The 24,766-nt window shown below is 38.5% G+C and overlaps 4 protein-coding genes across 5 annotated transcripts; 1 reads left to right on the plus strand and 3 right to left on the minus strand.

Moving 5' to 3' along the window:
* Positions 1-143: 143 nt before the first annotated feature.
* LOC111326850 (melanotransferrin) lies at positions 144-5,381 on the minus strand. Of its 2 annotated transcripts, none has more exons than XM_022930927.2 (5): positions 4,922-5,381; positions 3,792-3,983; positions 2,626-2,901; positions 1,481-1,738; positions 144-1,001 (listed from the first exon to the last, which is right to left on the minus strand). In XM_022930927.2, the coding sequence occupies exons 1-5, from the start codon at positions 5,010-5,012 to the stop codon at positions 595-597; spliced, it is 1,224 nt and encodes a 407-aa protein (XP_022786662.2). In that variant the 5' UTR covers positions 5,013-5,381; the 3' UTR covers positions 144-594. The 2 variants fall into 2 exon arrangements, with proteins under 2 accessions (XP_022786662.2, XP_022786663.2); XM_022930928.2 differs by lacking the exon at positions 4,922-5,381 and adding an exon at positions 4,315-4,449.
* A 313-nt stretch (positions 5,382-5,694) lies between these two features.
* On the plus strand, positions 5,695-8,733 carry LOC111326849 (uncharacterized). Its single transcript, XM_022930926.2, has 3 exons — positions 5,695-6,664; positions 6,898-6,967; positions 7,405-8,733. Exons 1-3 carry the CDS (start codon positions 5,695-5,697, stop codon positions 7,724-7,726), a joined length of 1,362 nt encoding a protein of 453 aa, XP_022786661.2. The 3' UTR covers positions 7,727-8,733.
* Positions 8,734-9,273: 540 nt separating this feature from the next.
* On the minus strand, positions 9,274-13,976 carry LOC111326895 (partitioning defective 6 homolog gamma). Its single transcript, XM_022930978.2, has 3 exons — positions 13,819-13,976; positions 13,486-13,708; positions 9,274-11,747 (listed from the first exon to the last, which is right to left on the minus strand). Exons 1-3 carry the CDS (start codon positions 13,891-13,893, stop codon positions 11,062-11,064), a joined length of 984 nt encoding a protein of 327 aa, XP_022786713.1. The 5' UTR covers positions 13,894-13,976; the 3' UTR covers positions 9,274-11,061.
* A 2,300-nt stretch (positions 13,977-16,276) lies between these two features.
* On the minus strand, positions 16,277-24,704 carry LOC111326924 (3-dehydrosphinganine reductase). Its single transcript, XM_022931011.2, has 11 exons — positions 24,553-24,704; positions 24,347-24,436; positions 23,369-23,425; positions 23,159-23,221; positions 21,821-21,916; positions 21,023-21,136; positions 20,583-20,660; positions 19,575-19,658; positions 18,621-18,704; positions 17,190-17,291; positions 16,277-16,635 (listed from the first exon to the last, which is right to left on the minus strand). Exons 1-11 carry the CDS (start codon positions 24,655-24,657, stop codon positions 16,525-16,527), a joined length of 984 nt encoding a protein of 327 aa, XP_022786746.2. The 5' UTR covers positions 24,658-24,704; the 3' UTR covers positions 16,277-16,524.
* Positions 24,705-24,766: the final 62 nt, after the last annotated feature.

The following is a 24,766-nucleotide window of genomic DNA, read 5'->3' on the forward strand; positions in this document are numbered from 1 at the left end:
GCCAAGAACACTTTCACTCGTTCATGCATTCGTTCGCTCGTTCGTTCATTTACTTTTTAGTCACTCATTCCTTGTTTTTTCTTTGATTCTCATTTTTTCCGTTTTCCTTTTCATTTGCAGTTTCCACTTTTTTAACCAGTTCTATAATTAGTTGCGTTTAGTTTTAGAGACTAGACACCTTGCTACTAAGAAATATTTCAATGCAATTTGAAGATAATCAGGATTGTTTCTCCCCTTCCTAAATTTTGTGAAGTACCTCGATTTATCTGTGCGTTTTTGAACCAACGCAGATGATTTAAAACCGTTTAATTCGAAGAAAAGTGAAATTAAAGGAGTCCGTCGGCGTCTATAGAACCGACCGATACTCTTTTTCAAGCGTGAGAAGAATGTCTCCCAGAGTAAGGTTGATGATTTGATAATTGACCGATCTCGGTAACGGTATGGTATGCTGATTCAGGCACACAAACCTTAGAGATGCACTCGCACATCAACACTAGCTGTTACTAGATTCCGTATGTGAAACCAAATGCTGTCGATGTTTTGACCGGGATACTTTTAAACCACGCCGCCGAGTGTTAGCATTTCCGTTTGGTTTTATGTCAGGCAGCAATAAAGAGTAAGGACTAAGGAGATGAACTCAGTTGATATAAACTGCCCAGTCCTTCTCGGTTCGATTCTGACCGTAAGTGATCTAGATGCTACAAGTACCTCTGGGCAGGAGCTGAGTGACTGAAGAGCGAAATAGAACTCTTCACCAAGCCAAGTCTGGGTCGTGTTCTTTTCTTTCACATCTATAAGCTTGACCGTGGAGTCTGCAAATAATAAGTCTTTACCACCGTACGTGGAAGAATTAAACATTTGGAAAAAGTGGGGATTTGTCCGACAATATTCATCTAAGCGAAGAAGCCACTGTTTTAAACTCTTTACCATGCCTCCGGGTCGTGCCATGACGACACGAGAAGGAATCCTGGCCAGGTTACATGTTTGAAAGGTTCCAACATCTATTGTATAAGATATGGCGAGACATGGAGTAAAATGGACGGCTGCCTATTGTAAATCGCTTTGCTGCAGCTGATTAAGTTTGGGTGGGTAGTACAACAATGATGTAGTTTTATGAAAGGAATAAACAAGAAAACCTGCACACGAGCCATGAACACGGTTCATGCCAGCAGAGTTTATACCGATTGCCACCACCGTAAAATGATGACTGGGCCTTTTGCTACTCCTTCGGAAAGGGATGCTAGTATATCACAGGTTAAACCGATAGATTTTCCCGGCAGTTTGCTGGGGACCATTTACGCCTTGAAATGGTGAGAGGCGAAGAAATTAGCACAGTGATCTCGGTAGTGGCTCGAGCCCAAACTTCTCAAGTTAAATCGAAATCAAACGTCAACCACAGGGCCACTTTAACTCCCCTCTAGAAAGTAATTTATTTGGCCGATCATATCTAGAATTGCGATTAAGACCTATTCTACATTACCTGCTCGAGTTCCGTCGGAGCAAAGCAATTTGAAATCCCTCCCTGGATTAAAATCATTTTCCACTCCAGTGTGTCGGAACACCGTGAGATGGCTGACAAAAGCTACATCCCCAGCGCCTTCCGTCAGGCAGCGGTACGCCCCATGATAACCAAAGTACCGTTCGGAAACATTTCGTGGACAAGTCTTCTGATTAGTGCAAATCGCACACAGACCCGTGGGATTGCTGTTTTGTGGGTTGTATTCATTCGAAAGAGCCCCTAAAGATGAACACATAAGATGCAATTACGAACAGTGATGGATCCCAGGGTAAGTATTACTTATAAGCGCTTTAATGGGCATTCAATGTTTTCAGTCCTAGAGCACTGCATGTCAGCCCATGATAATAGGACTGAGTGGAGTCCAATTAGGTCTGTAATCATACGAATGATAACAAAATCGGACGATCGCGCAACGGGAGTCCAATTTGTTTATCATGAGTATGATTACAGACCGAATTGGACGGCACGAAGTCTCATTACCAATTAGTCGTAAAAATTATAATTTCCCAAAAAAAGAAGAATAACCAAGTTATGAAAGAAAGGGAAAATTTGCATTAAAAGACTGACAAAGAAGGCGTAAATTGTTTGATGTTGTGATTGGTTGATTTTTAAATACAACTTAGAATGTGATTGGCTTATTGAACTGTCTGATAGCAAACTGTCCGATAAAAAAACTGTCCGATAACAAATAAACTTCCTGAAACAACTTGGCAAATGAATAAGTGGAAATAGGAACTTTTTTTAAACAAAGCCCGATCATGGAAATTGCAATTTTTCTAATTAAACCCAGTATGCGTATTCAAGTCCCTCGTGTAACCTTTACAAATTAGGCCCCAACCCCCCTCAGTCCCGTGATGTTTTTTAAGTGAGACGACGATACTTTCGCTTTTTTGGTTCTTCGCCTTCAGTTAAAATCAGCAAAACCATACAGATCTATGAACTAGCCTGACCCTTATTATATGAATATTCTTTTTTTTTTTTTTTATTTACTAAAGAATTTACTGATCCTTTAAAAAAAGAACAGCACTTTTAACTTATAAGCCGAACGCAAGTCGACAGAATTAATTTTGAAGTGCTTCCAACTCAGTCTTATATAAACCACAAACCTGGGACGCAGCTTTGGTCAAAATACTCCCCAGTGGACTGGTAAGGATTGCAACCATTCCACTGAATCACTCCTCTTCCAATCAGCAGTCCAACAGGAGCTGTCCACCCGACTGAGTCCCCCGCGGCAGGGTGACAAGATTTGGTGTCCTTTAGCGAATTCATTGAGACACCTTCCGACAGATTGCTTCTAATAAGGGCAACGGAATAGCTTTCTAGACCTTCTTCTTGTTTGCCATAGTCCTCCGCTACCACTGGCACAAGACCATGTTTGGAACCTAGTTAAATGTGAAATGACCTAGATCGATTGCTTACCATGCATTTAATCATAGGGGAGGTACGTGGCGATATTTTGATTGTACTTTGGGTCGTCGAACATTGCCATTGACGGAGACCTTTAGACAGTAATAATTTGCAACGGTAACCTAGTCTCCTTCGCAGCCGTTGTTTGGTTTAGTCACGGAACATAACGCATTGTGTGAGGAGACCAAACAATTGCTGCGAGGGAGACTAACAGTAGCCAAGAACAATGACGAATTAAATAAAAAAAAGGGAACATGGATGTTTAAGATTGAAGGACGCATTAAGACGTGATGCAAACGACTGGAATTTCGTAAAGATCCACAAACATTGATGAAATTGCTTTAAGATTTCAAAAATTTAATATTTCAAGTGGGCTTGAGCCCTTTCAGTCTCGGAAGTCATCGATACGCTAATTCTGACAATTTTGACATAATTGTGTCAAAGAAACGAGGGATAAGAATTAAGGTGACGCAGATGTTGTTTGCATTTAGCTTAAAAGTCTTAAGGCTGACCACAAGTAAATGTGTGATTTTCAGTGAGGGGAGTTAGCTTTCAGATCTGAGGGGCGAGAACCGCGTCAAAAATAAATTTTATTGAAAGGTATAGTTCAGTTCTATGGGTCGGTGCGGAGAAAATCGGAAAAGCGACCGAGCAAAATTTGGTAGGAGTTCGCAGAAAAAGAGCGGGGAGAGAGCGGAAGCAATTTTGCCCAGAAGTCCCTTGCCCCTTTGACCTTTTCATAAACTTTCGCGCTCGCTATTTCAATTTTTTGGCCCCAAGAGGCTCCTGGCCCCTATTGTTAACAAAAACTACATTGCCAATTGCCAGCGTCTATACAGCTTTTTAAAATTTTACAATGACCTACCAGCCTGATAAATATTCTCCTCTCCTAAAGTGATGAAATCGGCCGTTCCATGACCAACCATCTTGACACAGTTTGTAACGTTGTTTCCATGGATACATATCATCCCCCGGAACCAGGCGATCTGTGATGTCACATTCGCCAAGTGTAAGCACTTAGAAACTTCTGCTTCCGAAACACAACACCAGCGAAATCCTTAAAAACAACAGCATGAAAAAAAAAGTTTACAATGGGGCTGGAGAGCCAAAAAATTTGCGGGAAGCTTTCTCATAAGGACGACTTGCTCTTTTTGATGCAGAGCGTGTGGTATTCGGCTGCACGGCATCAATTATCATAAATTAGCTCCTTGTTCAATCGATAAAAATTAATGCACGGGAAAATAAACATTTTCGATTCTGCTCTCCCTTCGGTAGAGGAAATTTTTGTTCACGAGAACACTGAGAATAATCAAAAATTGCGTTGGCAATAAGTCAGACCAGTACCCCCTTTCTTAAGTTTTTCTGAAAGGAAAAAAGAAAACGCTTACAGATGATTTATCTTCACATAATCTCATCAGAGTTCATCAAAATAGCAAAAACTTTAAGACTTCCGCAAGGAATCAGGTTGTTAATTAATCCAATGATTTTGAAAATCTTCTTCTATTGTTAGATCCCGTATTACCACACATCTCAAAAAAACAAAATGACGCTCTAAAAGCTGCCAACGGCCCGCGAGAACATGGGAGCAGACGAGACAGACAGACAGACAGACAGACGGAGTTTGAAGAAGACAAACGGCGTTATTCTTAACTATTAAACCGATATACAGCGCCACTTGGTGACTTTCTTGTTTCGAAACGATTTTACTTCTCAAACCTCACTGTGTAGTGATACCAGCGACATGTTCAGTTTATCAGCAGAGTGAGAAATAACCACGTGGTGCTCCGTCAAACGTGCATGTACCAGCGACATGTTCAGTTTATCAGCAGAGTGAGAAATAACCACGTGGTGCTCCGTCAAACGTGCATGTACCACAGATAATCGATAAGAAAGCGCCGCTGGAGGCAGCCGCTTAGGACAACAATCGTCAGCTCTGTAAATGATCCAGTAGATCAAACTGATCCATGATTAAATAGAATCAAATATTCATCTCACCTGCTGGCGTCGCCAACGAACTTAAAATATGGCCAAACGATAGGACAGTCACAAGCGATTGAAACAAGTATCCACGACACTTCTTCTTCATCGCAAGCTTCCACTCTCTACTTGTGTGTTTACGCTTCAACTGGCTACCAAGGTTTCAAATGGATTTCGCACCATCAAGGGTAAAGTGTTGCCGCATGCAAATGACGTTTCTTTTGTCTGCGATTCAAATGTTCCTTGTTTGTGTTCGTGGGTGAAGTAACCATTAAACGACCTTAAACTGATTGTGGTTTGTGAAAATAGCTTAGCAATCGCGTGAATATAATCACGCATTTAACACTCGTGACGCAAATGTAGCCCGGGTCATGTTCGAAATTTTTCAGATTCCGAAATTGACAACGATCCGCTTCAGCGACTTTCGACGGCGACGGAACACCTGCTATTAAGTGTTTTTTTTGTTTTGTTTTTTTAATCATTTTCCGACGTTTTATTTAATATTTCCGACGGACCTCCTCGTCTTAAGCGAGGGTTATATAAAATCTGGTAAACCCTAAGTAATCGTGCCTGGGAAGATCAGAGGTGGCTTGACATAGAGGAAAGGAAAGACGGTAAGAGTTGGCGTGACATGACCACAAAACGACCAACTCAAATTAAAATTGACAGATTGTTGCTATGGTAACAGCTAAGCCAACTCTAAAAGCCAAACATGGCTGCGAAAAGTCCATCCCTCTGTTAGTAGTTTCTCAAATTAGAGTTTTGAAAGTTTCTTTGTTGGAGTGGAAAGTATGACCACGGTCAAAAGGAAGAAGAAAGGATTGAAGACAGCTCCTTTCGATATTTATATTTACATTGCATGTACAGGAGAGAAGTTCTTGCTAAAAAATGTCCACGCCGAGATGAAGATTCGGGAACTAAAATGTTACGCAGAACTTGTTGTGGGAATACCTTACAACTTGCAACGCTTACAGTATCTTGATGAAGGAGATATGCTAGACGATTCAGATTTAAGACACAACGATGTCGTACCAGGAGCTACGATTAATTTGAAACTGTGGAGAATGTGGGATACACTGGTTCCTGCAGTGTGTAAAGGTTCGATAGATCAAGTCCTAAACGAAGGAGTTGTGGTAGAGAAGGGATGGGAATCTCTAGATCCCCTGACATACAGAAACAAGGTTGCTCTTGCAAAGGACAGAGCTTCAGTTGCACTTTTTATTGCCGCCCATCGAGGCAGAATTAACTTAATAAGAAGTTTGATAGATTATGGAGAAGCTGATGTAAACATGAAGACACCATTTGGACGTACACCGCTGCATGCTGCATCCTCGCAGGGACATTCGAACACGATCGATCTGATGCTCGAAAAAGGAGCATCTATGGACGAAATTGATGTCCAAGGCAAGTCTGCCCTGACTATAGCGAGTCAGTGGGGCTTTAAGGACAGCGAGAGACATTTATTTTTATTTCAATGGCAGACAAGAGCGGCCAAAACTAAGCATAGGAGAGCGAGTAAATCTCTTATGATGCATCAACAATTTGACTCTTCTTTTCCAACATGGTTGAAGGGGAAATATTCACAGGTGTACTTTTGTCAAACTTTGCCTCCGGGGGAGTTTGCTGGGACCGGGATCAGTGCTCCAAGGAGAAGACCAGTGGGAGAAGCTAACCAACTACGAGATTCCTTTTTTGAACAATCTTCCTCTGATCTTCTCGAACACCAGTTGCCTCCAATTGATGGAGCGGTGGAAATTGATGGTAAGATGGCATAGATAGGCTTTCCTTCACTTCAAATAAGAGTAATAATACTATTGATAACATAGCACCAAAGTGTAACACCCCTGGGGAAGGTGATTTTTTTTAACAATTTTTTGAACACTGCACTATAAGTTCTTCTCTAGAAGAAGGTCGGTTTTAAATGGCTTTTTAACGACAAAAAATGATTTATCATGTACTGAAATTGTTCTCTTGCCGTATGATATGCCTTTCAGGTGCACGATACAGCTTGGGAGGGAAAGCAGTGCTTCCACACATAAGGTCCAAGGAAAGACTTGCAAGCAGGTATGTCGTGATGTTTAAATCCTATCTTACTTTCAATGTATCTCAGCTTTTGTCTCGGGTTGAAAGGTATTGGAAGCAGAGTTCTATTGTATTACCCTCTATTCAGATGATACAAACTTTCGTCCTCTGTGTTCCTATCAACATCTTTCAAGGAAAGGATACTCCTATTCAGGATTCAGGGAACACTTTTCAGTCCTGTAGGTGTCCCCTAAATGGAAGCTCGAACAGCTTTGTGCTAAAATGTAGGTCGTCTTGTCGGTAAGGTGTTCAGTTTCTTTCTTATTTTTGTTTATTTATATTTACCACAAGGACATGTGTGCTTTAAAACAAGTGTGCACATCAATATCAACATTAACACCAAAGGAACACACTCATCATGGAACAATAAAATTTTTGCCACACTGAACACTGAGTTTTTTCTTCCTTCTTTGTTTAAGTAAATCACGAGACAGTTCCAAGTCTGCAACATTTGATGAGTGGCTTGAAGAAAAAAAGTCTAAGAAACAGCAACAACAACAGAAGGAAAAAGAGGCAAGAAAAAGGAAAGAGATGGAGTTAGAAAGCAAGAGATTATCAAGGATGGCAGGCAAAAGCTTTGAAGACTGGAAAAACTCCAAATCGCAACAAAAGCAAGAGCTACCAGGCATTGAAAAAAGAAGAGATGATATAGTACGAGAAGAACCAGGGCGGCAATACAGTATGACTTTTGAACGATGGTTGAGCAAAACTAGTGCCCTAGATCTCAGTCTTAGCAGCTGAAGATTGATTGAAACCAGCTGTTACACAGTGATGCACATCAAGCACCCCTAGAGACTCTTTTGATGAATTTATAATTGACCATTCATTTTAACAGAAAATTGCAGCAATGAGTTCATCGATGAAAATGTTATCATATGGAATTCAAGAACAGCGAGATTCCATTATGAACATTCAGGAAGTTCAGAAATAAGGAGGAATAATTTTATAACATGCAAAATCCTCGCTTTTTGATATTCCTAATTTGTTGGAACCTCAGCATTCTTGAATTCAATATGGTAAGGTTTTCCCTGTGGGAAGTTTAAACTGCAATCAATCCATGATTGGAAGCCATTAATTGAGATTCCATTTCTCTCTTACTTTTAAGTGCAAGGGCTCTCTCTTTCCTTACAGTGGCAATTCATCAACTGAAGGGACCATATAATTTGAACATATCAACAAAGTTGAAATGGTAAATTCGCCACCGTTATGTTTATAAAAGCTAACGTTTCGAGTGTTAGCCCTTCAGCGGAGTGAATAGGGGAATTGTGGGTTGAGTGTGCTTTTAAAGGCAGAAAAGGAGCTACATGATTGGTGGGAACATGGCAATGAGAAAAACACGAATAAGAGAAGGGACCATGCCTAAGGGAAGGGATCATGCCTACCCGCCCTGTGCACAGCATTTGTCCAGTGAGCAGTGAACTGTGATACAAAGAAAATCAAGATCATAAGCTAGCTTTACTCAGTTCCTACTTGGCTCATTACTCTATGAAACTGTGAATGGAACTTGTCAGATAGATAGCAGAAACATTTAGAAGGATTAGGCACAACCCAAATAAGCTTGAACTGCCAGCTGAAAAAAAAAAAACCCATTTGCCCCCCAATAACATGTTCAACATGACGACAATCCCAAATTGTACCATTGTGAGAAAACTATTATTTTTATAAACTAAAGTAAATAAATGTTAGTTGAAATCTTTGTGACATAGTTACACAGCTTTCAATAAAAGATCAATCAGTCTTTTTTATAATTATTTTTAATCAACTTGAAGTAAAAATGGAAGTTAAAGGGTGTAGACACAGGTAATATCAAGATGACTAACTGTTCAAGTCTGTCGACCTGTGAAAAATCATTACCATGATAGGATAAGTTATGGTAAGCTGGTTTGCTTGCACACTCCTTTAAAGAGCCTTCTAAACCCTACACATAGGGTGGATGGAAGGTACAGCTCTACTCAGGGGATAAGTTGTGTTATTATCCAAATGTGCTTCATAAAGAACAAATAATGCGCAAGACAAGTACAAATATCACGTGATGTTTGTACTCCAGAAATATCTGCAAAATAACAATTTGGCCTGTTGGATGATAAATCTCTTATTAAACATTTTGTTTGTGTAGTATTGCGGAGTATTTTCACTCATTATTGTTTGTGTTTTAACTCACCCTATGGGCTCATCAAAATACGGCACAACTAGCAAAAATACCCAGTGAGACTACACAACAAAACATCCAATAAGATATGTTTAATACTACGTTAAAAGTTGACAAGACATCAACAAGAACAATAGAATTTTCTGTAAGCCTGTTTTAGATCTTTATTTTCAAATGACAAAACTAACATCAGTATATTCTAAATGCAATTGCTTTGGTCAAATTTCCCAACCATGTATAATTATTTTATACCCTAAATCCCAAATGATTTGGAGACCCCTATGTATTTACCTTTTTCTATTTCTTAAACTGACCACTTCACTCTGATATATAATGACCTGCACTTTGTTAGAATGAGTTGTTGCCTAACATGTTCTGGCCATAAAAGCAGGAAGCTGGCTACCAATGCTACTTGTTGTGTAGCATTTTGCCAGCTTCCTGAGCCATTTAGACAACATGCCACTGAAAAAAAAAAAAAGATAAAACGAGTGGAAAACCTCATACATGACACCGCAACTCTTTCAGCGAAATTTAACTACAGTACCTCCAAACTTATATCAATGAGATACAATGTTTTAACAATTAAAGATATACTGTCCAAAAGACAATCAAAAAATGATTAAAAATTAATGAGGAATAGTGCAAAAAGCTGAGGCAATGAAATAGATATCGCTCACTGGGTGGAACTGGTCAAAGTTCAAAGTACCTTATCTAAGAAACATCACTGGATAGTATTTTACATTACATTGAAAATATTGTACCTAAATATTTTATTATGAGTTATGAGCAATCATGCTTGCCTAAATAGTCCATTTTTCAACCTGCTTTCTGTTAAAATCTAACACCAAATGCAGACTAAAATGTATTCTTGTGCAAAGTGGTTACAATTGCCCTCCCTTAACAACTTAGCTCCTCCCTTGATTAACATGTAGATTCTCCCCACATCACTACACTTTCTTGTAAACAGGTGATGAGAACTGACACATTTATCAGCTTTAGACTGTTACCTTGATACTGCACCAAATTCTCTTAACTTCTTTACAAGGAAATGTAGAGCATTTAGTAAAAAGAGTAAATCATAAGATCTTGGAAGCTAAAGAGTTTCAAACAGGACACCTTGGGAATACAAAAAGAAAACATCAATTTATGAGGCAAATTTTAATTGGAGTGTTGTAAGTGACCAAGGAATGCTTTGTGTTGTAATTGGCCTTGGAAAACTTGTGCCATCTGTCTCTCAATCCCTGAACTCCCACAAGCGATCCTGTAACTTCTCCCTGTAACATCCTCCCATTGTCCAGCAAACAGGTAATGAGAATACTCAAACTCATCGGGAAGAAGTTATCTTGATCTAACACCAAATTGTCGTAACTAATTTTCAAGGAAATGTGTAGCTGTTAGAGAGAATTAACAATCAGATCTTGGGAGTTGAAGGCTTAGCAAACCAGATTCAAAACTTAAATTAATTGCACCTTGGCATTTCTCATTTTCCCGCACATAAAGCATTTTTGTTCTCATTATCTCCCTGCAATATTTTCCTTACCCCTAACTGGCTGTTTTAATTACACTGGCATTGGTCTAACAACACTTTAAAATGCACTCTATAGGTTACTATATCAAATGGGTGGAAAGTCTCTGAGTGGTTTATAAAAAACACAAAGGATACTATTCAAAAAGTTCACAAAAAATTATTTAAGTATTGATCACATGAGTAAAATATTGTTGATTTCTTTATCAAAGTTTGATTCATAACCAGTAGTTCAGTTCATTTTGTTTGAAGAAATAGTCCTTTAATATCTAAATCTAAAACATAGAAAGTTCCTCTCACATAGAAAATTGCTCTTGAGTTTAAACTATACATTCACGTATATTCTTGTAACAATATTTCTACATAGATTTGTCTCCTTCATGACTTTGGAATGATAAATGATTATATTGACAAAATGCCATCCTCATCGACTGTTGGGTGGTCTTCTTCGTCACTGTCTGGGATTTCTTCGGCCAATTCATTGTGGTAAGCGTGATGCATTGTTGGTGATCCTGTAGTAATTACTGGATTATGAATAGAATGTGTTGCTAAGTTTGTAAGGCTTTGTGATTTCATGCGATCTGGCTCAGTGCGATTCAGTCTTCCAAGCACAGGATTGTTGAACTGATTTGAGGGTTTCACAGTTATAATAAGGTTGTGACTATTAGCAATCATCATATCTGTCACCTGATCCAAAGTTTTCCCGGCCACTTCAATACCATTTACTTCTAGAACCTCATCATTTACAGCCAACAAACCAGTGCTTTCTGCAAGCCCACCGGGAACAAGCCTCGAAATAAAAATTCCTGGAACTTTTTCTAGTCCACTAGGTGTTACACGAACACTCGTTCCATCACGTATGTAGAATCCAAGTGGTTTATCTGTGTTGTGCTTCAATAATTTAACTCTGCGCTGGGTTTCTGGGATAATGTCCACATCAACAATTGCAGAAACTCGTCGGAAATCCTGCGGGCCACTGATTGATATCCTACTGAGATGGGATTTGGCTGGGTTTGTGAGATTAGATAACAAGTTTCGACGCCTCGGTACTTCAGGGGGTAAGGCATTCTCTTCAGGAACACTACCTCCTGAAATGAAAAATGTTACCTTACATTTGTATCTGTAGGAAAATGTTAACCTTTTATCAAAAGCTTAGGACCCAAGCAGCTGCCAGTTTCTGCTGTAGTGTCTCAGAACATCCAATAGTGAAATCAAGAATCCGAACTCCCTGACATATGATTCAATGCTCACAGCACACCCAATTAAGCATCTCCCTATACTTTACTCTTCACAAATACCTCACATCTTTCTCCACTCAAAGGCCAAGTATAAAATTTCCCATCTTCCCAAATCTACATGTATTTTACTTACCAGTAAGATAAAATACCACTGTCTAATTTTAAGACACAGTAAGAAAGAAGTTTAGAAATGGATCCATACAGTAACATGCATTTGTGTACCTGCATTCACTCCAGGAGAACATCAGGGAATATTTTGTCCAGGAATGTCATAAGTGTTCATGTTTGTACAACAGCTCTATTTCAGTACATTTGAACATCCTCCCAATGATTTTAAAGGATTTCAAACATGAACAGAGTACCATTTCTGTCTACAAAACTCACGCCCTTATCACTCAATGACTGATCTATTTTCATCAGATGCTCACAGCAAAAGTTGGTTAATTGCCAGACAAAATATTTTACTATTAGAAGCTGCCCACAATGAATTTCTATCAGTTTGTGATTAAAAATTTTTCAAGGACTGAAAAAACACACAGCTCATTTTAACTCTTCCCATAACATGAAATTCCTAAAAGTTATAACACTGACGGATTTCCGAGACATCTCAAATACTGTCAGGAAACAGTGCTTTCTAATCACTTGCACATTTTGCAAATGCTACAATCGAAATCCAAAGGTGAACAAATTCACTGCCCGAAGTTAAGTATAGAGAGGCCAATCATTAACACTGCAATTTTTAAGGAGGTGAGTAAGCTTAGATATTCCCAAAACATTTTTAGGATGAATAAAAGCAATCCCATACCCACAAAAAACTTCAGTCTGAAAGCTTAGAATATGGAAAAAAAGACCCCATTGGTTTCACAATCAGAAACTAGAGGTACCTTTTAGTGTTTGCTCAGGAATTACTTTCACTGTGTCAAGGCAAAATAAGGGTCCATGTCACAAATATGAAATGTCTCCAAGGCCAGCTAATCAAACGATGTGTATCAGAAATTCCCCTATATCTCCACAATTATGGTACAGAGTAGGCTTTTGTGCGCAAATTAAGGGTCCAGTAACACACAGAAACATCTTTTGGTTGTAAAAGTTAGACTAACTTAAAGCAAAAAAAAACAAACTCTTAAGGAAAAAATATGGAAATTTAAGTGACACCTTTCCTGTCACAACTTTTGACAAAATTCATCACTTCCATGTCAAAACTAAAGCAAAAGCAGCTTACGAAGTGATGGTTCAATAGTCCTTTGAGTCAACAAACTGCAACATCAAAGTGGGTCTTAATTGAATTTAACTTGGAAAATTCATTTATGGGTTCAATATATCTGAAACATGTCTGGTCTACGAAAGAGCATATTACTCAAGACAAAGAACTAATACTGACTTCGATTGCTACCTAAATTTTGAAAGAACGATAAGAATTTCAAACTAAGCCGATAAGACCAAAGTTAAACTGAAGACCAACGATTTTAGAAACTTGTCAAGGTTGAAATGAATCGTTTTAGGCCATAATTTAGAAACTTACATTTACCAATGCGAGAAAAAACGACAGAAAAACTTAATGTATCTAAGTTAGTTGTATTTTTCGTACCTTTGCGCTGAACGAAAACCCGCAAAAGCGGCCTTGCCGTTGTCACAGCCCGCAAGAAATTATCATCGTTGTTTATTGGGAGTAGGTCTCCATGCATGTCCGTATACCATGTTGAGAACGGAATGGATTGTAACTTGTGAATCACCTGCACATGCTTGTAGAAATCTTCATACGACGTTAGCCGCGTTTTATCCAAGGGAAACCTGCGAAATTCTGCATCAAACTGCGGAGAGAAGATATAAATTTCTTATCGACTCATACACCGACAGTTCCAAAGCTTTACTTTGCACGATTTGGTTTATGATGAAAGATTCGACGCATATTATTGTTTACCTTTGATTTTACTTCGATGATACTTAGGTCTAGCTGTGTAGGTACTTTCTTAGATCCTCTGAGTAGCTTGGACATTAGGAATTATGCTTCAAACTGTTCCACTGGTGGCGCAAAATAAGCTGCATTCCAAAAATTGAATCAAACTCACGTAACTGCGCACACTTGCTGCGCATCCACAAGGTCATGCCCGCAGGGGTGGGGTCGCGTTTACTTAGTAAGGGTTATATTTAGCTCATAAAGGTAATACTAGAATATATCTATTTTCGAGAAGAAAACATAGATGATCATCCGAGACACGTTAATTTTTTTGTCGCAACGCTTCGTATTTTCGAAACCCTTAGCTTGTTTAAGATAAAGCTCGAACTAAGTTTTACATAATTGATCGACAGGGATCACTGAAAATTATCAAAGGGTCGGCAGTTTCCTGAATACGATCACGTATCAAGTTTTATCAAAAAACATTCTTTAGCTGCGTGGGTAAGATACAGTTGAAAAATAATAAACAAAAAGTAGTATTATCAAAAGAGACATCCAGACATCATCCACGTTAGGAAAGAATCCAAAAATGTGGAATACCATCGACAAAAAGACTAACGATAAAAGAGTTTAATTTGTCTCTTATACAAAAAAAAAAAGTATCGAACCAAAAACATGATATGAACTCTTTTACTCCCACGATCTGATTGTTAATTCTCCTCAACACATTTCCTTAGAAATTAGTTGTATGAATTTGATGTTAGATCACGATAACAACTTTTACCTGATAAGGGGCCGACCATTTAACTCTTGAGGGGGGCCGAGGGGGTGGGTGATTTTGAAAAAAAATTTCCTGCAAGCGCTTGTTGGAAGAAAAAACTGCATGCAGCCCAAATGTAACAGAAAAAAAGAGCATTTAGAACGGAAAAAAATATCCTGCACTGCAGATTGCTGGAAAAAAATTTTCTTGATGACCAGAAATCACCCACCCCCCTCAAAAGTTAAAAGGTCGGCTCCTAAGTTTGAGCATGATTCTCATTACCTGTATGCTAGATAATGTAAGGATTTCCAAGGGAGAAGCTACTTGTTGATCACTTGCGAGAGTAAGGGTTAAGACTGGACCATAGCTGTCATGGCAAAATTCGAGTCTCTAATTAGCAAAATTTCACTCTACAACATATCTATAATCTATAAACTTAGAACTCTCTACCATCCAATATACGGAATTCTGAAAATCTTTTGTACATAAACAGACTAACTTGTAACATGTAAATATTCTAGTAGTTATATTATACATTTGTTTTATACTGTATCAGATGAAATTGTATTGTAATTTGTTTTATGCAGAGCCCCATTTAAACCAGCATATGCTGAACTAGGCATCTCTGCTAAAGTATTGTCGATGAATAAATAAATAAATAACCGTTATGAAATAGCCACACAAGAAGGTCTAATACTTCAGGCACGCCCCAACATCCTCCTCCGCATTAAACTGTTTATTTCCAGTCTTCCTCAATCTGCGCTACAGCATTTATCACACCTGTAGGTAACAGTTGTAAATGCGGAGACGAGAGAGGAAAGAATGAACGTAGTTTTAGAATTCAGGTTGAGGGTAGACACCGCAGAATGCAAAACTTTCAACCCTTAGGGAAGAAGTTAAATTTAGTCTCAGTAATAGTATGTTTGTCCAAAATTAGCGTGCGATTTCGCCTAATCACAGTGTTTAATAAGCCTACCTAATGACCGATATTGTCACTCTTTTATCACCTTTTACTTAAAATCTATGCTAGAGCCCCCTGCTATCGCGAAGTTTCAAAATACAAAGCGTTTCCTTGCTAAAAGTATGCTCACTGGCACTGCAGTCTACAATCTCGAAGATCCAAGGGCACAAAGTATGAAGATGAAGTCAGCCGTGGAAAAACACCGCAGGTCAGATAAAACGAGCGGCTCATTTTGTCTGACTCAGCTCGAGTATGCAGCATGTAAGGATATCGTTCTTAGACATAATTGGAGAAATAGTTTTAGAAATGCCGTACAAGCAGTGGACTGAAGTGGAAATACTTTTCTATTGTTGTTGATGTAATGTGTCTGCTTGCCTTGAACGCTTACTGTATTACCAAAGGGAAAAAAAAAAGAGAATCATAAATCTTAAGGGAAAAAATAATTAAAAACAAAATCAAATAAATTTACAAATAAATAAAATCATTCAAAAAAAAGAAAAAACATAAGAAATGACTAAATATCAATAAGTATACAAAATATGTAAATACTTTGGCCGATGGATAATATAAAACAGTAGATATAAAGAGAGATTCGATACGGTACACAACTGCGAGAAACCTTGGCTCAACCTTTCGTGACAAAATGCAGGTGTGCCATAGATAAATGGTACAAGTTCGTACATCAATGTAATCACTGCTTACCGGAGAAAAGTGCTAGAAACTATGAATCCGCCACAACAGTGAGAACAAAGCCACAAAGCAGCAATAAAAACTCTTGTACCTTTATTGATGCGAATTGAAACTGTTAAATAAGATTTGCAATCTCGTACTTGATCAATTACAACGATTTCAGTCTTAAAAAGATTCACACTCGGAAAAAAGTTCTTAATTTCCGTTCCATGGTGTCTTTAGTCAACCCTGGAAAACGCCACCCCTCACTTGGGCTGGTATGCTGCTATAGGCATTTCAAACATGCGTTTACTTTGTCCAATGACCAGGTAAGGTCACTTCACTCTGTCTTTTTGCTTCGTTCTCTCTTTTGCATCCCTTTAAATACAATACGATCATAATAATACAGATAGAACGCCAGCACAAATCTGAGTGGTCCCATCAGAATAACCTGTGGGAAGAAAGAAGATACTAGTCAACTTATTAATTTTGTTCAAATCTCACAGCTCAGTATCGTGCACAAAAAGATTGTGAAGCTCACTCGAGCTGTTGGATGACATTACACCATTTGACTAACTATTTCATAAAACGACTTTAAGTTTCTCACATACGTCTTCTTTTCCTTCTTTAATATACTGTACCAAAGGAGTTGCTCCTCTTAAGCGTCACCATTTGCTAGTGGTGTTTTAAAAGGTGAGGTCGCCTCTTTGAACGGTCACCTCCAGTTCCGTCACCCGGCCAAAGTGAAGTTCCGTTGCAACATTGCGATCATTGGTTGAAGGTTTTGATACGTGGGCCATTGAACCACCAAGCTTTAAACTTAGGTCAAAGAACGTTTAGACCCTTAAATAAACTAGGGCAAAAAGTTGGAAGCGACGCAGCTTCAAGTTGGGGTCGACCCAACCATATTTTGGGGAGACGGAACTTCCCTTAGGGGCAACGGAACTGGGGGCGACCGTGCAATGGGGCGACGTCACCTGTTACCTTTGTACAGAAGCAACGTACTTGGGTTAGTAGCTCCATTAACGAAGAGATCGGAGCTAAACCTGCTGTCAGCGTACTCACTACATATCCATCAAAGCCACATGATATAATGAGTCGTCTGTCCTGAATGACAACAAAAATGATTATCACAATTTGTCGGAGATTTTCAACTCAGTACGTGTAACAATAAACCGACAAAAATAACATAACAAACTTTAAAGCAGATTCGTGGAATAATTTATCCGCTTTCCCATGCATGTTCCTAGTAATTTTATTTCTTTGCGTGTTAAAGAACCGATAATTAACGGTGGACCAGAACAAAGCGTTCGGTGCAGACCCTGCCTTCAGAGCCACTAGGCCTGAGTTAACCGTCATACGGGATAATGATAGCCTGTCGGTACAGCCGCCCCCTACCCTTCAACGCAAAATCAGAAGAGGCCCTTCCCGATTTTCTTTTGGAGGGTTGGCGCGGCTGTACACAGGCTAGATAATGACCTTGGAAGGTAATAACCATTGTTAAAGAGGGGGAAATAAATAAGCCAGAAGATATCGACCATATTGCTTACGTGTTATCGTCTTGCCACCCATTAGACAGTAAGGAGCCGGTCATTATTCGTCGCCCGGTGGGTTCGGAGTATTTTGGTTGTGTCATGATAAAATGTACCTGATCCCTATATTAACCATTTCACTCCCAAGATCTCATTAGTAATTTTCCTAACTGTCTGCCATACAATGGTTGTGATGTTAGTTTGGAGAAATTAGTATTGGATCAACTGATGATCACTGATTTTCTTTGTTCCTTATTCTCATTACTTGTCTGCTTGATATTGTATTGATATTGTAAGGAGAAATTCTGTCTTGGTCACTCGTGGGAGTTACGTGAGTGAAAGGGTTAAGATTTAGTTCTTATTAACTGAGCGGGAGGTCTTGATGGAGGTCGGAATCTTGACCGAGGTCGCCAGTACAGACCGAACGCAGTGAGGTCTGTACCAGCGACCGAGGTCGAGATTCTCCCATACAGACTGACCTAGCTCAGTTAATAAGAAGTTTATTATATGGCTGTGTCTTATATGCCAATTTTTAAAATTCTTTGTACCTTTTTTTCTAGACCGGTCTAGATGCCGGTCAAGATGGGAAAATCTAGACCGCTTTCAATATTGATTTCAGCCAATCAAATTCGTGAATTCGGTAGTTCCCAGTCCTTGTGAGACACAGCCATGTAACAATCTGTAATATTCTTACGACCCTGTCATTGGGATTCAATTTTCTATAGTCCCCCCCCCCCCCAACTTTATACTCTGGTGTCAACTACTGATACCCCTTTCATTCCCCCTGAAAACCATGTGATCCCCTCAAAATCCTCCATCCTCCCAGACGATAAATAATAACTGGTCTTCAAAGGAAACGAACTGTAGCAAATATCTTCCATAATTATGTAACATGTCTTCATACCTTGATTCCTATAACTATGTTACTTGCAACTTGTTCTGGGGTGAAAAGACCTCCTGAGCTACTGATTAGATGCGTTTCTTCAGGCTGAAATGCAATAGGAAGGGTATGTTGTAAAGTTATCCATGCTTTTCAGTTTCCTTCATATAAAAACAAAAATTAAAATTAGCATATACCACACGAGTGAACAGTGCTCTTTGTGCATGCTGATTTGCTAGTTGGGCAGTGAATAGCAAGGGCTATTCACCTTCAAGCAGCTGAAGAAATAGAAGTTCCCATCAAAAGTTTAATTTCTGACCATTTTAGAGATATGTGCAAAAATCAGTGTGCTTTCAAGAAGACCCGGCACCCACCGGAGCTCCGGCGGGCATTCTGTTGTGAGTCGCCAGGTATATTTCACCATGCTCAAGTCGCACTCAAGTCACTCTCCGGTGGGTGCTGTACCGAGGTAGCCACCTATTTCAAATCTTATTGAAAGCACTGAAAAATGGAGGTAATAACAAAAATAGAAATTGGTTGAAATTGTCAAATCTGCCAACCTGATTCTGCTTTGATGAATTTGACCATAATTTGTCAAAACTATCAAATACAATAACATTGACTTGGTTTCAAAAAATTTTGTCACATCTGCCAAGGACGTTAATGGATGCATTTCTGGACATATTAATTGGTGCCATTTTATGGTATATTTACAGTATTAAAATAATTTTTGGTATCTGTGTGGTATATAATTAATTTATTAAAACTAACATTTATTCACCTTTAAGTTAGTATTTGTGAAAGTGGTAGATATTCACCTTACCACTTCACAGCGAGCTTAGTAAATACTCACTACTATATATATACCTCCACTTTGGTGATTAATTGTCAAATATTTAGTTGAGCTTCAAGCCATATTGGGTATGGCACCAAGTCTGCTAAACTAATATTTTTTTTTAGCCAGTTTCTGCTATTTACCTTGTTCTTATTCTCATTTTCAAATCCTGGTGTGTCTGTGTCTGGTGGAAAGGCCACAGAGACAGCAATATTGTATGGCTTCACCTACCAAAATAGAGAAGAGCTGGATGCTAAGGGAGGTTAAACTTCTCCAAGATTTACTTAATGCCAATCTCCTCCTTCCACCTTCAACCTCGGAAAAAACCTGTTGAGACACATTACAAAAATACCTATTTTTTGCACTCACCCTGACAAAAATACTTGCCGTCGCAAATTCAAAGATTCAGTTTCCCCCCTCCCTTATTGCAATGTTGTTTGCGGTAGCACAAGAAATACATGCTTGAGCTGTTAAGCCCCAACAACATTGTACCAGGGGTGGGGAGGGGGGCAAGTTTGTTCCTTTTGGAAATGATTGTTGCATGGTGGGAAATTAAAAATTGCATTGAAATGTCTCAACAGTTTTGTCCGGGGTTATAGCTTGCAAATAACCAAACAGAGGGAAAATAACTTTTTTGAGTCATAAGCTGAGGGCCTTATCAAACCATTGTGAAGCAAAACCTATTGCAAAAATAGAAGATCAAAACAAAAGATCACTGAACTCCCACACATTAGCTCAAACATTTTATGCAAACTTGATTAAGTTATAAAGGCTGCCGGAAATTTTTCATCTTTGTTGCTTCAAAAGTATTAGCTTCATGGAGACCTAGAGAAATGTAAGTACCTAACTGTATTTTATCAAGTTTAATTGCCTTTACCCATTTATTCTCCAGGAAAGGAAATTAGCTCCACGAGAGTACATTGCCTCACTCAAGACCACAGTGAAACGTACTAGAGTGGAGCCTGTAATTCAATCCCTGTATATTCCAGAGTTCCCCTAACCTTGAGGCAAATGCATTTCCATCAAAGAGTCATACATTCCTCATTGTACCCACATAACAATTAAGGAATCAATCATAGAACAATTACTTGATATAGATGATTATTAAATAGGAGGCATGCCTCAGTGAAAAGAACATAGGACTTAGATACCTCCATAAACAACGTTTCTGCAAAACCCCTAACTGCAAACTTGGAAGGTGAATAAGCAGTAAAGCCAAATATACCAAACTGGAAGACATTGAATAAAAATAACGTTAATTAATCATGTACATGAAGAAGCAAAATAAAGTAAGATGCATGGATCAGGTATGAACACGGATCTCTGAGTGAAGTGACCTGGCTAATGAAAGACAATAATTTATTTAAGACCAGAAAGCTTAGTTTTTAATTTTGATATAATAAAGTTAACTCGGTCTGTAATTGTAACCAGTGGATATATATAGTGTTAAGTTACGGTTAAATTAGTTAGAAATGTCTCAATTGCACTTAAGAAAGTTTAATTTCAACAAAGAGGGAGCTGTGAAGTATTTGACTGTCATGATATTGCCACAACTCATATTATTTTAGAACTCAACCCTGCCATCATGTACCTGCCCTCCTATTGATGATACAAACACAAGGTGACCTTTTCTCCTCTGCTTCATCTTCTTCACAACAGCATGACTTGTGAACACACTAGCCAAATAGTTTGTGTTTATCATTGCCTGTAAAATTTCACAGAATTTTGCACAGTATTTAGCTTTTTTCTTTTTTGCCAAACGTGTACAAATCTAAAATGAAAGGTTCCTGCCACAATAAATAAGAGGGAGAAACTTTAAAATAGTGTTCATTACTAAAAGTAGAAAAAATAACCCTTTTTTTCTTTCAAATCACTAAATATTTAATGAAATTCAGCAAACGCATGCTAGTCTTGACATCTTTAAGTCTTCAAATTGACTGAAAGAACAGAGGTGGATCCAGGAATTTTTGATTGGGAGGTCCAAACTTTGGTTCAGAAAGGACTGTTGGACTCTTTTGAGGCAAATTACTTCTCCCCCACACCCCCCACATCCCCTCCCCCCAAGTCGCGGTTGCACGTTATAATTCCTTGACTGCTTACTGTTTACTTGGATTCATTAAAAGAATCAGCGAGTTAAAAAGCGATATACAATCCTGTCAATGTAAGAGTTTTAGTCTCAAAGTTGTAGGTGTCAGGTCTGGTGGGGGGGGGATCCAGACCCCCCGGACCCTCCCCCTGGATCTGCCACTGAAGAAGATAAATGCCATGGGAAACCATGAGATATTAAGACAAGGTTCAATAATGAAAGCTGTCAAACTTAGGCTTTTCCACTTTCTTGAAAATCACATCAGACAAATCTTTGATGATAAACTGTAGTCTCAAATTCAACCTTAAAATCCTCAATTGAAGTTTCCTCAAACAAGCCACAGACTGCAAAGCCAGCACAGTTGATAAGAATGTCTATTGGGCCCAGGGCTTCAGATGCCTGCACAACAAACCAACATCATCAGTTAGCCACAAAAGAAAATGACTGACCTGGGATTATACCCATGGATATGTCATAATTTCAAAAACAAACAAAACAAAACACATTTTTACTTGACCTACAGTTTACAATATTATAAAGTTAAATAAGTAATCATTAAGAAAATTAAGTAAATAAGGATGCAGGATATCCTAAAAAAAACATGCTATGTTCTTATTATTAGAAAGACAATCAAATAACCAGACTGGTAAGGTGGACAGTCACGTGTCAATACACTCACTCTCACACTTAGATATACAAGCACACATGCACTCACACAAATACTCAAACAAAGCATTAGATCAAGGTCAAGGTGCAATGTCAGTTTCACATTAAAGATGAACATGATTATTGGGCACAGCTATTGTAAAATCAGTTGAACTTTGCAAAGAAATCATCACAATTTTGAACAGTAACAGAAATATTTTTGAATGAAAATGTTTAAATCTTTGAATTGGTTGAATATTTTAGAGTCTAAGTGTGACCAGGCTCACAATTGTGCATGACATTGCAATATTTTTTGTTATAATTTTAGAATTACATCTTCAGAAACTATTTCCTATGATAACCAAATTATCACACACACACAGGATTTGCATCATAAATTTCCTTTAAGTCGCACCATCACACCTAACTATTTCCTATGATAACCAAATTATCATACACACAGGATTTGCATCATAAATTTCCTTTAGAATAATCACACCTAACTTCCAAAATTTTAGAGAATTTCCTGCTATTGTTCGATTCCTTATGAAAGAAGTACAGTTAGTTTAACTCAGTAGTTCAGAGTGTCAAGACCAGCACTTACAAGCTCAGAACCTCTGGGTCACAGAAAAAGTAACTCCAGTGCATGAAACCTCAAGTTAGTGACCTATTTTACTGAGGATTCGCTTGCAATCACCCTTTCTTTTTATCAGTATTATTTCTTTTGTACTTTCCTGTATAAATAAATTTTATTGTGGCTATAAGTCTGTCTCGTTGTTCAAATGACAACATCAGAACCTGCCTCGGTCACATAAGGGAAGTGCCTGTTTTGTGTTTATAAATTCATTAACATCAATATCATCAAAATGTTTGACATATCTCTGTGAGTCAAGGTAACCTTATGGTAGTTTAAAAATATAAAGTAGCATAACTTGAACAGAAAAGTCATTTATTTTAGTATTATTTTTCCTTTTATCAGTAAGAGGATGCACTTACCTGATCTAAAGTACTTTCTACATCTTGTGCATTAGTAGTAAGATCCACAGACAGAGCAAAAACCTGAATTGGAATACACTTTTGGTTTGAAATATACAGACTTTCAATAAGCAAGCAGTAGAAAGAGAAGCTCAAGTTCATTAATATCTGACACATGAAGCAAGTCTTCAAGATTACAGATGAAGTCAGGTACTGGAGAGATTTTGGTACCTTCCTCTCTGGAGCTAGGTGTTTCTTTACTTCTTTTACTGTTTCCTCTAGTCTATTCTGATAAGGTAAGTAATTAAAAATATATATTAACATTCTCATCACAATCGGAGAAATCATGGTTTTAGGCTTGGATGAACAAGTTGACAAAACATTCACATCAGTTTTGGATAAACTACAGAATTGCCAGGATTTAGCTAGAAAGAGTAGTTTTTATCTTAGCAGGAGGGTAGCGTTAAAGGCCTGGAAAGCCTTCAGTGCCAAGAATGGTATAGCCTCCCTCCAGTTGCATTTTAGAGGTAATTGGGGGTATAAAAGGTTGTTAACCATAATGAATATGTCATCACTCTTTCCTGTTAGGGAGGGGTGAGACCGGCATCCTTTATCCCCACCCCCTCCACCCCTCCCACCCTCCTACAATAGGCTACAATCAGTAACAAAACAAGATCAATCACTTTTTTTAAAAAAATATGGTAATAAAAACATCTACTTTTCTCTTCTCTTTTATAATACATTCTTCTCGTTTGCCTTACCCCTCCCTCTATTCAATCTTGAGTAAAAAAGCAAAGTCACTGTTAGTGATAAAAAGAAAGCACATCATTTCTGAAGAGGGCCTGGCTGGAGTGGAATCTAATGGGCAAGAAGAACAACTTGCTTAAAATTCAGAAAAAATAGGTGTCTCAATCCTTTTGTCGCTGTAGCTATGCCTGTGATGAAATTATGAGGGAGGGGTGTGGTCCTCAGGAGGGGTGCTGTAAGGTCCGGCCCTGCGACAGTATCTGGACTGAACTAAGTTTCCTGGGGCAATTAGCCTCGTCGTAAAAACGTAACTAATTATGTATTTTGCTTTTCTATTCTTTACAATATACATTTATGAGTCATCCCATATCACGACGCGGACTGAGAGTCGTATGATGATCAGCATAGATCAACAATGCGAACGCGAATGATGATCTAAGACAAACAAGACAAAAACCTTACCATATTTCGAGCTAAAATCGTCACATTGGCTCCACATTTGGCCAGTTTAATCGCTAAGGCTTTTCCGATTCCACTTGACCCGCCAGTTACCTGAAACAAACAGAAGACAAAACACTCGATCAATGATAACAGAGAACTTTTGCGATCTTTCTATTCACGTTTCCAGAGTTTCCGTCGAAATTTGCAAAAAATGTATCAAAGCTTACCACAGCATGAGCTCCATTGATCTCAGTTTTCTTCTTATTCAAAACGTCAATTAGCAAAAGGCTCAACGCACAAGCAAGAACTGCAATAATAACCCACTCTATCATCTCTGTTGCTTTTTTTCCCAGATGCCTTCTGATGAAAACTATACAATACCCTAAGTGGCTTATAGTAATGCCGCTGGTCAAAGCTCGTTCTTGAAAAGTAACGAGGGCG

This window comes from Stylophora pistillata, chromosome 3 (assembly GCF_964205215.1).
Source record: "Stylophora pistillata chromosome 3, jaStyPist1.2, whole genome shotgun sequence".
NCBI classification, from domain to species: domain Eukaryota; kingdom Metazoa; phylum Cnidaria; class Anthozoa; order Scleractinia; family Pocilloporidae; genus Stylophora; species Stylophora pistillata.